Source organism: Ceratotherium simum, chromosome 35 (genome assembly GCF_057802395.1).
Source record: "Ceratotherium simum simum isolate JZ-2026a chromosome 35, ASM5780239v1, whole genome shotgun sequence".
Lineage (NCBI taxonomy): Eukaryota > Metazoa > Chordata > Mammalia > Perissodactyla > Rhinocerotidae > Ceratotherium > Ceratotherium simum.
The window spans coordinates 15856898-15869988 of NC_141934.1; the positions used below are offsets into that span (position 1 = coordinate 15856898).

Genomic DNA, 13091 nt, shown 5'->3' on the forward strand with positions numbered 1-13091 from the left:
AACATATAAAAACACTTTTGTGCTGATTTTATAATTATTCATGACGGATGAGAAAGTGACTAAATGTCTTTTGACAGTGAGGGAAGGCATAACCCTTTTTCTTTCTTTTTTTTTTTGGTTTTCATAAAGATGCAAGTATTGGCAGTGCTTTATTTACCTGGGAGTAACTCTTCGATCTTTTGCAGATTCTGACACCATAGCTGAGTTACAGGAGCTCCAGCCTTCCGCAAAGGACTTTGAAGTCAGAAGTCTCGTAGGTTGTGGTCACTTTGCTGAAGTGCAGGTGGTAAGAGAGAGAGCAACCGGGGACATCTTCGCCATGAAAGTCATGAAGAAGAAGGCCTTGTTGGCCCAGGAGCAGGTAGGAGCATTTTAACATCACACCCTTTCCCCTTTCTGTACCAGAATGTTCATTGCAGAGATGATAATCTGCCAAATTGACATCTGGGATGGAGCAAGTTTTCCTCTGTGCATCTGTAGTTAATTATGGTTGCCTGGGCAGAAAGGTCTCTCTCGCCTTCTTAGCTCTACTTGAACTGACATTGACTCATTTTGAAGGCTCACAAGCTCCCTTTTGTTTCTTTATCATGTTCTGTAGTTGTATTTTATTCAGAACCAACTTGGCTTTTTAACTAATGAATTTAAGATGATCTTTCATGACCATCAGCTGGGGATTCAGAAATATGCATATTGTGGGGTGAATCAGATAGCGGTTGCTTTTGTACACTTTTTTATATATTTGTGTTGTAGGCATGTGTGTTTGATTTTAAAACAGGCCTTTGAAGAAATTAAATAAAATTGTTATGTGGCTAGGGAGTTGCTTGTTTGAGAGCAGGTAAGAAGTTATTTTTTCGGTTGTGGTATTTTTCTTTCTTTTAAACAAGGCTGCTGCTCCAGACATATTGATTTATTTGCCGTGTTTCTAGAGAGACAGCCATCAGCCTTGGAGTTCAGAGAGTAATTTATTAGTTACAGACATTCGAGTGCACATCATGTGTCTGGTAATGTACCCGGCTCTGTGGGGAGCCTGCAAGAGGAATTGAAGCTCCGTGGCTGTTCGTTTCAGGGTTTAAAAACAACCTTGGAAAGCAGAGGAAAAATGCAAATACGTAAAGCAGGCGCTTAGGAACTAAAGCATCACAGAAGGGGAGAGCAGTTAGCAAATTCACAAACCATGGAGTGAGGAGAGATGTGGGTGAGCCAGGGACAGTTAGGGAAAGCTCACACTTCTGAGAGGAATGTAGGTTCTGAGCAGAGAGAAATGATGAGAATGTGCCAGATAGAAGTGTGGCGTGTGTGACATTCTGGAGGTTTGAGTACTAGAGTGCTATACAGATGTGTTTTGGGTTTTTTTTAGCGGTTTAGAACAAATAGACTGGGAAATGGGGAGAAATAAGGACATGTAGGTAGAGAGGGGGTAATTGGTGGGAAATCGCAAGAACCTTTTTTTTTTGATATCGTGATAAAATATGTGTAACAAAATTTACCATTTTAACCATTTTTACGGTACAATTCGTTGTTATTAAGTGCATTCACAGTGTTGTGCAACCATGACCACTATCCATTTCTGGAACTTTTTCATCATCCCAAACAGAAACTCTATACCCATTAAGCAATAACTCACCATTCCTCCAAGAACCGTTTTTTGGAATTGTAGTTTAATTTGTGAGGTGGTTGGGGATCATTTAGGCTTTTGGAAGAAGGAGTTTGGGATCAGAGTCTGAAGACTTCAGTGATTTCGTGGGGCCTCCCATCAAAGAAGCAGCAGAGGGCAGGAAGCTTCTTTTTTTTTTTTTTTTTTAAATTTTTTATTATTTATTTTCCCCCAAAGCCCCAGTAGATAGTTGTGTGTCATAGCTGCACGTCCTTCTAGTTGCTGTATGTGGGACGCGGCCTCAGCATGGCCGGAGAAGCGGTGCGTCGGTGCGAGCCCGGGATCCGAACCCGGGCCGCCAGCAGCGGAGCGCGCGCACTTAACCTCTAAGTCACGGGGCCGGCCCGGGAAACTTCTTGTCAGAGTCTAAGAATGATGCGTCCTGTCTTTAGGAATGAAACATGAGCAACTTCACAGAAAGGAGGAAGGACAGGATGTTGCGCATCATTTGCAAGAGGGGAGTGGAAGATGCTCACTCAACCTCCCAACACCTCGGAACCACCTGTCATCAGTATACACCTATCGAGCACCTGTTTGGTGTGTTTCTAGGTCCTTGGGAAGAGGCATTAGATGTAGCCCCGACCTTGCGATGTTTATGTTTTATATGGGAAATAGTGAATGTAAAAAGAAAATAATCCAACCTACCATACGGCAGGCAAGCAGTAGAGACGTTCAAATAGATGTGCCTTCCTCCAGGTGAATGGCTCGAGACGATCGGGTGTGAGGTGTGGGCTGAGGTTTTTAAAATCATACATATACAGGAGCAAATTAAAGCCACAAATCTATTCGTTAAGAGGGTGAATGTAAAAGAAAATAGGGTCCTTAGCTGAGCCATGGCAAGGCTTCAGAATTTAAGGGCATGAGAAGACAGAAGCCAGCATGGGGAGCAAGTGAAAGGAAATGCCAGAGAGGAGCTAGGGAGAGGTAGCGTCCTGTAAACAAGACCTGTCACCTCGGAGAGGCCAGCACACCCGCCCAAGCTCTGTGAGAGCCGGAAGAGGTCCTCAGAGACGGTTTATTTTAATGGAAGCTTCAGGGGGCAGACAAGGAGTCAGTGGTGAGCAAGCAAAGGTGTGTGGACTGTTCAGTACAGCCAGCCTTCCTTGAACACTTTTTATATGCCAGGAAAAAAGGAGGATCGGCAAATGGGGTGCAGGAGATTATGGGGGCTGGGTTGGTGTTTCCAAATGTGTTAGATATATCACTGGTGGCGTGCAAGGTGATTTTAGGTAGTACATGGATGAAATAATTTGAAAACATTTAATGGTTTAATATTAACTGGCATATTAAAACCTGGGACTTTCTCAGGTGTTATTGTTGGAACTGAACAGAAGAAGGTATATTTAAACTTAAATTATTTTTATTTTGAAACAATCACAAATTATAGAGAAGTTGCAACTTCAGTGTATCAGAGTTCTATAGTGTATATACACTATATATTATGTAACATATATACACATGTATACATTGAATATACATGTATATATACATATATATGTACATATATATATTTTATATATAAAATTTATTTATTTCAAGAAGTTGATATACCTGATTGAGGGGCTAGAAAGTGTGAAATCTGTAGGGCAGGCCAGTAGGCTGGAAATTCTTGGGCAGGAGCTGATGATGCACTCTTGAGACAGAATTTTTTTCTCAGAGAAACCTGTTTTGTTTTTAAGGCCTTTTGACTGATTGGATGAGGCCCACCCAGATCATCAAGGGTAATCTCCTTTGCTTAAAGTCAACTGATTGTAGATGTTAACCACATCCACAAAACACCTTTACAGCAACACCTAGATTTGATTGACTAACTGGGTTCTATAGCCTAGCCAAATTGACAGGTAAAACTATACATGTAGTATTAACAACTTTTTTTTCTTTAACCATTTGAAAATAAGTTGCCAACCTGATGCCCCATTACCTCCAAATACCTCAGTGGGCATTTCCTACAAGGACATTCTCCCATGATGTGGACATTTTCTGCAATCCAACCATCAAAATCAGGAAATTAACAATGATACATTATCACTGTCTAATCCTCAGACCCCATTCAAGTTTCACCAATTGTCCCATGGTCTTGTAGAACAAAAGGATCCAGTTCAGGATCACACGTGGCATTTAGTTGTCCTATCTCTTTAGTCTAATTCAATCTGGAACAGTTCCTGGACTCTCATGACCTTGGTGATTCTGAAGATTACAGGCCAGTTATTTTGTAAAATTTAGATTTGTCTGATATTGCTCATGTTTAGATTCAGGTTGTAGATCTTTGGCAGGAATGTCACAGACGAGATGCTCTGTTCTTCTCATTGCATCCCCACAGGTGACTCTCAATTTCAGTTTGTCACATTCATGATGATGTTCACTTTGATCACTTAAGATGGTGTCTGCATGCTTCTCCACTGTGGAGTTACTCCTTTCCTCTTTGTAATTACATAAGTATTTTGTGGGGAGGTGCTTTCAAACTGTGGAAATACTCAGTCCTCATAAAACTTCCAGTGTATTCATTTATATCTGTATGGACTTGCATTTTCATGTTTTAATCAATGAGTTACAATTCATTACTGTCATTATATGTTTTTATACTCAGATTGTCCCCAAGTTGGCTAATGAGAATCTCTTCAGGTTGGTCTCTGTGTCCTTTTGACGTATCCCCGTCTTTGACTACTGTCTTGCTTTCTGGTACACCAAGGTGTTCAGGCTCTTGTACTTTCACTTTACCTCCCCTAGTCCTGCCATCAGTCATTTCTCCAAGGAGCCCTGTTCCTTTTAGTGGAAAATGGTATTTAGAGGCCAAGAACACTAGGTGTTCTCATTGCTATTGGGTTGTCACTGCTCCCAGACCCCTTTCAGTGGACAGAGCTAGAGAATACATGAATATGTATACAATATACCTACCTACACACTCATACACACACACACACACATACACACACACGTTTTTATTTCTACATCTATCTGTATTACTGAAAACAGTGTGTTCACACCAGTACCTCCAAGTCCAGTCCAACTTCACAGACTTCATTCTAGTTTTTACCCTCCCCATGTTTGTAACTCTCTTCTCTGACAGTACCCTTAAAACTTTTACTTATTAAATGCATCCGTGTGCATCCAATCTGCTGCCTTTGCTGCTGCCCCCTCTCCAGGGCTCAGGTGCCCTGCTCCAGCCATCCCTACATGTGGGTGCCTTCCTCACCCTGTGTGGTCCCTCGGTACGTTACACTAGGCTGCCCCACACAGGGTTGCTGCCCTCCTCACCCTTCTTGGGCCTGGCACCCTGTTCTGGGTCACCATGGCTCTCTTTCCCTACCACCTGCTATGGATGCTTACCTCGTTCTGTTCCACCTAATGGCTGTAGGACTGAATTGTTCAGGAAGGGAAGGTGAAGAGAAAGAGAATGATTTATATTGAAAGGAAGTGAGTTGACTTTAAAGAAAGACATTAGGTAAATAATTAGACAGATATATATAGATCTGGCAAAAATTGTGAGCAAAGTAGGCGAACGAATGAGATTTGTGAAATGCTGGGCTAAGTGATGGCTTTTTTTTTTTTAAATGAAAGATGTTAATTAAGCCTTAAAGAGAGAGGAAAGACCCCCCCCACGTATTTAGTTCTTTATATTATAATTGTCTAAAGGGTTTATTTTTCCTGTAGGTTTCATTTTTCGAGGAAGAACGGAGCATATTATCTCAGAGCACAAGCCCTTGGATCCCCCAATTGCAGTATGCCTTTCAGGACAAAAATAACCTTTATCTGGTGAGTCTTTACATCCATCTCTCTGGAATTAGTCTGGTGCGATGATACTCAGATGTCGCAGTCATAGAATTGAATGTGGTTCTTTCCATGTGGTCCATGACACCTCTCATTCATTCAGTTGCCTTCCTGACTTGCAAGTTCTCCTTGTCCTAAAGAATGAGGGATAGCTCATTTAGAAACAGACCCATTTATTGTTAGGTATTGTAGCTATGGCTTAAAGGGCAATAATAAGAAGTCATATATTTGGGAATAGTCTCATATGACCTTTAAGAAAATCTTGCTTTATTTATTTATTTTTTTATTGAGGAATAATTGACATACAACATTGTATTAGGTTCAAGTCTACCACATAGTGATTCGATATTTGTATATATTGTGAAAAGATCACCACAATAAGTCTAGTTAACGTCATTAAAATTTTTAAGTTTTAAATACTGAGATAATAATGGTTATTAGAGGAAAATGCAAACACTGCAGAACTAGATGAAATAAAAGGGAAAGTTCTCTACCTTTCTTTCCAATCCCTTTCCCTAGAGAAACAAATATTAATGGGTATATATGTTCATTTTGACCCTTAACTATGCCTCGTGGAAAAAATATTTCTATATCTGTATTTACATTTATAACACATGTATATAGTCTGTTTTACAAAAATGGTATATTACCCTCTCCTCTGCTCTTCAGTTTGCTTTTTGCCTTTCAACAATTTATCCTGGATATCTTTCCATGTCAGTACATACAGATCTGCCTCATTCTTTTGAACAGTGCCATCATTTTCCCTAATGTACATGTAGCATAATTTTGGGGCCTTGTTTAGGTTCTTGGGGTTTTAAATTCCTAAATTAAAGAAGAGTATCCTAGAAACAATTTTTGTTCCGGATTCAGCCCTTGAAACAAGACTATTCTGTTACCTTGAATGGAGGTAAACTTTTGTAGAGGCTCATGTAAGACAAGAGGGTAAGAGAGAAATGGTCTCCTATTTATCTTGGATTTCCACTGGACATTTTTGGGGGATTTTACTGCCTTTATTTCTGACCTGGAATAAACCAAGTTTATTTGCACTGGTTTCATATTAGTTGAGAACCCCGTGCTGGTAGAGAGGTTCCCCCAGCCCCACCCAGCCTTCTGAGTGAGGACGTTCTCATACGAATGTGGTAGGAGACTGGCCTTGCACTGATCGTATGCTCCCTCAGAACCAACACCCACTGTTTTTATGGCCTGAAACTTCCTTTCCTTGAATACTGTCTTGGAAGCGTTCCTTCCTTGAGAGCTGGGGCATGGAGCCCTGACCTTCACGAATGACCTTGGTGTATTTCTAGGCTCACTGGTGTTCTAGGACATTTGCTGCATACACAACATTTGCCTCGTGCTCTCTGTATCTTGCAGAGCCCCACATGTTTGGGTGTGTGAACAGACTTCTTTATTGGCCCTCAGAAAAGACATTTTCTTGAAACAGCAGGGGTTTTTTTGTTTATTGTTGTTTTGGATATTTTTACTGGAACTCTGCAAATGATTTAGAACTACCAGCTTGTGAGGATAAGCTTCGTTTTTGAGGCAATGCAGAATGCAGGCAGTCCTAGAGCTAGGAAGGGCTCTGATTTTTGGCAAAAGTTGAGAGTCCACGGTTTTCGGGTCTTCCTTGCACTGCTCCGTAGGCTCATTTCTCTTCCTCTGGGTTGAAGAGTTCACCTTCTTGATGTCCAATCTCGCGCAGCTTCTTTTTAAAAGTAAGCATCCTTGGGGCTGGCCTGGTGGCATAGTGGTTAAGTTCGCGTGCTCCGCTACGGCGGCCTGGGATTTGTGGGTTCAGATCCCGGGTGCGGACCTACGCACCGCTTATCAAGCCATGCTGCGGTGGCATCCCATATATAAAGCAGAGGAAGATTGGCACAGATGTTAGCTCAGTGACAGTCTTCCTCAAGCAAAAAGAGGAGGATTGGCAACAGATGTTAGCTCAGGGCCAATATTCCTCACCCCCCCAAAAAAAAAAGTAGGCATTGTTCAGATGCTTTGGGACTTTCACACTGTCAAGGTCAGTTTTGGTAGAGGTGATGACAAAGTCTGAGTATTCTATGTAAAGGGATGAGTGAGGACTAGTGGTCCAGGCACATGTGGCAAGCTGCTTCAGGGAAACCACTGCTTGTCTCCATGGTGACCAGTGAGGATGATAAGGGCCCTGGGAATGACACTCATTCGTAGTTTTCTTCGTGTTGACTGTAGTGGTTTTTTTTTTCCCCCCACAACTCAAGAGTTTTCAAAGCACATGCAATAATACCTTCTTCACGAAGGTAATATTTGGGCAATTTGAGAATTTTAAACTTTCTGGTGTCACCATTCTTATCCCTACCAATTGGCTTTGTCACAGTGGTAAGAACCTTCCCTTTCTTTTTCTTTTTAATCATGGATTTAACTGCTGTGGTCTTCTGCTTGGACATAGCCTTTCTGGAATGTTCTGGAATACCTCGTGGATTGGGAATATCTGCCCTTCCTTTGCTAGAACAGGCTTCCAGCTGCAGGGGACTTCCTTTTTTGGGCCTTTGGCTGTGGGGCTTCCCTCTGGATCTTGGCACTGGCATCGGTATCCTTAGTTTAATGATGATCTTCTCAATTTTTCTACCTGCCATCTTGCAATATGGGGATGATCTCAAAACAGCTGTTTTCTGGAGTTCTGGTTGCCTCAGCACATTGGTATCTGGCCACAGCGACATTTTCACACCCTTCTTTTTTTTTTTTTTTGAGGCAGATTGGCCCTGAGCTAACATCTGTTGCCAATCTTCCTCCGTTTTTTTTTTCCTTTTTTCTCCCCAAAGCCCCAGTAGATAGTTGTATGTCATAGTTGTACATTCTTCTAGTTGCTCTTTGGGGGACGCTGCCTCAGCTTGGCTTGATGAGCGGTACATAGGTCCATGCCCAGGATCCAAACCGGCGAACCCCCGGCCGCCAAAGCAGAGTGCGTGAACTTAACTGCTGTGCCACTGGGCCGGCCTCCCACACCCTTCTTTAGCAGCTCAATTGGGTATTACTGATGGGATCTTTTTTTTTTTTTTTTTAAAGATTTTATTTATTTATTTTTCCCCCAAAGCCCCAGTACATAGTTGTCTGTCATAGCTGCACATCCTTCTAGTTGCTGTATGTGGGACGCGGCCTCAGCATGGCCGGAAGAGCGGTGCCTCGGTGCGCACCCGGGATCCGAACCCGGGCCGCCGGCAGCGGAGAGCACGCACTTAACCGCTAAGCCACGGGGCCGGCCCTACTGATGGGATCTTATAATTATTTCCTTGTCTGCATTCTCTTCTCAAGTACTTTGGTACTTTGGAGTAAAATGCTTGCTAAGGGTGCAGTTTTCATATAAAAATCCAAACTTAGCATAGGAATTGAGATGTGATTATAGATCCACCATCCCTTATCTGTAATTCTGAAATACCCAGAGCTCTGAATAACCTCAAGTTCTTTTGTTACTTATTTGGCAGCAAGACCTGACTTGAACTCTAGCAAAACCCGACCCAAACTCTCTTTTTTCATTCCCTTTAGTGTGACTATTCATACATTTTGCTGCAAATTATGAATACCTTCGATTACAGAGTCTTATCCCAGGCCCTACCTGAGGGTGTTACATAATATAAAGTATAGGCACCATTTTACCTTCCTAAAATCTTCCCATTTCTCAGTCTGGAAACACATTCTGCCACAAAATAAGGGGGCCATAGATCTATATTGGCATTGTAAAGTACTGCAATTCCATTGTACCTAGTGACCACTGATAGATCACTAAACCTTTGAAGTTTGGGGAAACATAGAAATCATAGTAAGCTCCCCTGGCAGTTGAATATTAATTTGTAATGCAAATGAGGTTTAATTAAAGATACATTTAAAATCAATGAAAAAAAAAAGGATTCTACTTCCTTTGTATTTCTCAGTCTTATCTCTTCTCTCCAGTCCAGTTTCACTGTGTGAGTTCAGGCCGCCATCTTCTTTTACCTGCATTACTGCAATCACCTCCTAAGTGTCCTCCCTGCTGTCTGTCTTGCTCTTCGCCCCAGGTCTTCTACACGCTGCAGCCAAGTTATCCCGCTGTTAAAACCCTTCAAGACTCCCTGCTGCTCTCTGGATGAGGTTCAGACTCTTCTTCGTGGTTTACAAGGCTTTTTTCTAGTATGCCTCCAGCCCTGTCACCTACCATTTCTCTCCTTTCACTTTATGTTCATCCTGAACTTCCTTTGGTTCTTTGAATGTGCCTCTGACCTTTCTCCATGCTGTTCCCTCTTTCCCTGGCTAACTCCTATTTCTCCTTCTGGGCTTGGACCAGATGTCACCTTTCCTGGACCCTCTGCTTCTGGGAGGGGTGCCCGTCTGCTGTGTGTTCATAGCACCCTGTACTTCCTCTTCATGAGTGGGTGTTGGTTGCCTCCACCAGGCTACTCCCTCCATGAGAGAAGTGATTATGTCTCCTTTGCTTCCAGTAGAGCTTCCTGAAGTAAATGCTTAAGAAATATTTATTGGATGAATGCATGATTAATTTCATAGAAATTTGATTTTCATACAAATTTACTTATTGTGTTATGGAAATCATATGATGTTAGCATTGTGAGTTTTGCTGTCTAAAGTATGTAATTGAAGATAGACCCAGTGAGAATTTCAAAGTTTGGAGTGCAGTGCAAGGAAATTGAACTTGGGTCCTTTTGAGTTTTGATGGTTAAAAATTTCCTATTTGTAGTTACATACCAATGAATGTGGCTTACCATTTTCTGGTATATAGAAAATTGTAGCAAAGTCCGTTGTAACATCTGGTTCTCTATAACAAAGCTAGTGCCATATTCTGGCAGGTGGCCCGTGGAAACTGTGCTTTGTTGATCAGTTTCATGATGAAATCTGTTCACTTCTGTATAAGAGATGCCTTCACCGGTGTCCTTCCGTGAAGGAGCTGATCTTTATAAAGAAAACATCATTTTACAGCTCACCACTTGTAGTGTTGTTGTATCTAAATTCTTTCTGAGATTCTTAATGCCTGCTGGCTTTGTATTGGTCTACATATCAGGTCTTTTCAGGTTGCCCTTGCTCAGGGCCTGTAACTGACCTGTGACTCTCCTTTCCCTACTGTGACCTTATGTAGACTTGCCTCTGTTCATTCCCGATATTTTTTTCCCGTTACGCATAGGGATGTATTAGTTAAGGTATAGGCTAAGCTACTGTAACAAAGAGACCCGAAAATACAGTCCAAGCTGGTGGAGCAGCTCTGTTGCGTGGGATAATTCAGGGACCCAGCTTCCTTCCATCTTGTGGCTCCTCCATCCCTTAGGATGTTATCCTCTTTGACATGCTTGAATTTGGGCCATTTCCTGTCTTTGTTCCGCCCGGCTGGTGAGAGAAAAGAGCAGAAAGGCAGAGCAAGAAAATTCCTTTTACATAGTATGATGTAGAAGTGGGACACATCATTTCCTCGCACATTTTGTTGACCAGAACTTCGTCACATGACTACACGTCTGTACTGTCTAGTTGTGTGGCCTCTATCCAGCTAATATTCATATTGGGGGACAATGAATAGTCTGCCACAGAGATTACAGCAGCTACTTTTGTAGGTAATAAGAGGTAGAACTGGAGTTTGAAGTCAGGCCCCCCAGCTCTACCCCCCCATACCCTCACTCATTACATTATACTGTCACCTCCAAAACCACTTCTCACACGACCCTGGTTCTATATCCCGCTTGAGATTAGTTCTTTGTATTTCCTCTCTTGCTTTCAACACACAGCTATGCAATTTGTGGACAGTGTTTCCTTCCTGTGTAGGAACAACTTGGAGGTGGGCTGTTTCTAGGCTGTGACCTTATGACCTGTATAAACACCAGCCTGTGCTGTCGTTGGGAGTCTGGAGAGAGTTAACGAATACAACTTCATCGTTTATTTTAGTGAAATGTGGCAGCTTATGATAGTTTTGACAGTGAGACATGTGCTGTTTTGATGTCTTGGGTAAGATTATCCAGTTTTCAGGCACGTCTCAGGGTGTTCAAATTCTCCGGGGTGTTCATGTGTTGCTGCTTCCGAAGCCAGGGTTTGGAAGCTGGCCGCCCATCAGAAGGAGGCTGTTACTTAGAATATAGGTTCTTGTTTTGTTATTGTTCCTTGTTTGGTCTCGCTGGAGTCATTGGCCCTTTTGGCTTCAATTTTCTAATTGATGAAATGAGATATTAATACCTCTTATTGACCCCAATTTAATTGCTGAGTGTGTTATTGCCTTGGGGGGTTCTTTCAGTTCTCAGTGCCTTGGAAATAGTTGTTTTATGTCCTGGTCTTTTGAGGCATATTTCAAGTGAATGTATTTAGAGTTTTACTGTTTTAGGAGCCACAGTTTAGTTATGTTGTCCCAGTTTGCCTGGCTTCACCTTCAGAGTTTCTGATTCAGTGGGTCTGGGATGGGGCCCAAGAACTTGCATTTCTAACTGGTTCCTAGGTGATACAGCTGCTGCTGGTCTGGGGACCCCACTTTGAGAACCCCTGTCCTATAGCTATAGCTATAGTTAGTGTCTGGTTACTGCTTCTTCCTTTCGTTCCTTCAGTAATAATGTACACATCTGAGATCCCTTCCCTTGTTCTTTCAGACCAAGAAATGGAACCTACTTCCCTACTGTTGCTAGCCCCAGGGTGCTTCACAGTCCCGTGTTTATTTCCTTTAACCTTACCCACACCTTTGTAAACAGCCCTTTCATTAATTAATGTCCTCAATTACCTAGTTTGAGTGTGCTGTCTGTTTCTTGCCAAGGCCCTGGATGATTCAGTGCTCAATGAGGATTTTTTGAATAGATGGATGAATCAGGCTGGGATTCATATTTTCTGGAATAAAGGGCCTTTTCTCTTGGTCACCTTGTCCTTCACGAAGAATAATTTAGGGTCTCTGCTAGAGGTCACTCTGCTTAGAGGATTCCTTCCCTCCTCCCCCATGCTGAAGATCAGGAACACTGGGCAGAGTGGATAACGATGCCACTAGCATCATTACATCTTCATGACACTTTCATTTATGCTGATTGTAGTGCAAGCATTTCAAGGACGCATTTCTAGGTGGCCAGCACAGCGTGCTTCTAATGACGCCCTATGCAAATTGGAATAGAGTACTAGAGGACTATTAAATATTCACACCCCCCCCACATATGCATGTGTGTGCATGCCAGCATGCACGTATGTGCATGTGCAAATGCGTGCATGCATGTGCACACACACACATTTGTCTGTTGTTTCAGACTCGACACAACGGATGGGAATTGCCATCCCAATACTTGGGGTATAGATGCAAACACCCACAGAGAAGCAGCCACTCCTTCCAAACCCAACACAAGTAAGATTTGCCCTTTAATTAGCATCTGCAGCTGCTGCCATCAGAAGGGTCTGTCGCTGTTGGCCTGAACATCTTTGCTTTAGAGAGCAAGTCCATTATAGCTCCAAGCCAGGCTCGTCTGTCAGCTGCTGTGCTTTCTCTGCCGTCCATAGGGCTGTCACACTGTTTAGGGCTGTTTCCCTGTAGGGCTCTTTTTCCTCCTCTCGTCTCCTGAGCCTTTGATTACCAGGCCTCGGTGATCACCATTTGGGTGACCTGCAGCTGTTCACTGTGTGCAGGGATGGGCGAGTTACTTTCCAGCCCTTGTCAGTGATCTTGTTTTGATATGCAAAAAGGCTCCAAGTCGTCATTAAAAAAATG

General features: G+C 42.6%; 1 protein-coding gene across 13 annotated transcripts in view; it reads left to right on the top strand.

Annotated features, from left to right (window-relative positions):
- CIT (citron rho-interacting serine/threonine kinase) overlaps positions 1-13091 on the top strand; it is a 158497-nt gene that overhangs the window by 11909 nt on the left and 133497 nt on the right. For all 13 annotated transcript variants that reach the window (XM_087424126.1, XM_087424125.1, XM_087424127.1 and 10 more), the window contains 2 exons: positions 186-361; positions 5306-5407. In XM_087424126.1, coding sequence (XP_087280252.1) covers positions 186-361; positions 5306-5407 — 278 coding nt within the window. The remainder of the gene's footprint in view (positions 1-185; positions 362-5305; positions 5408-13091) is intronic.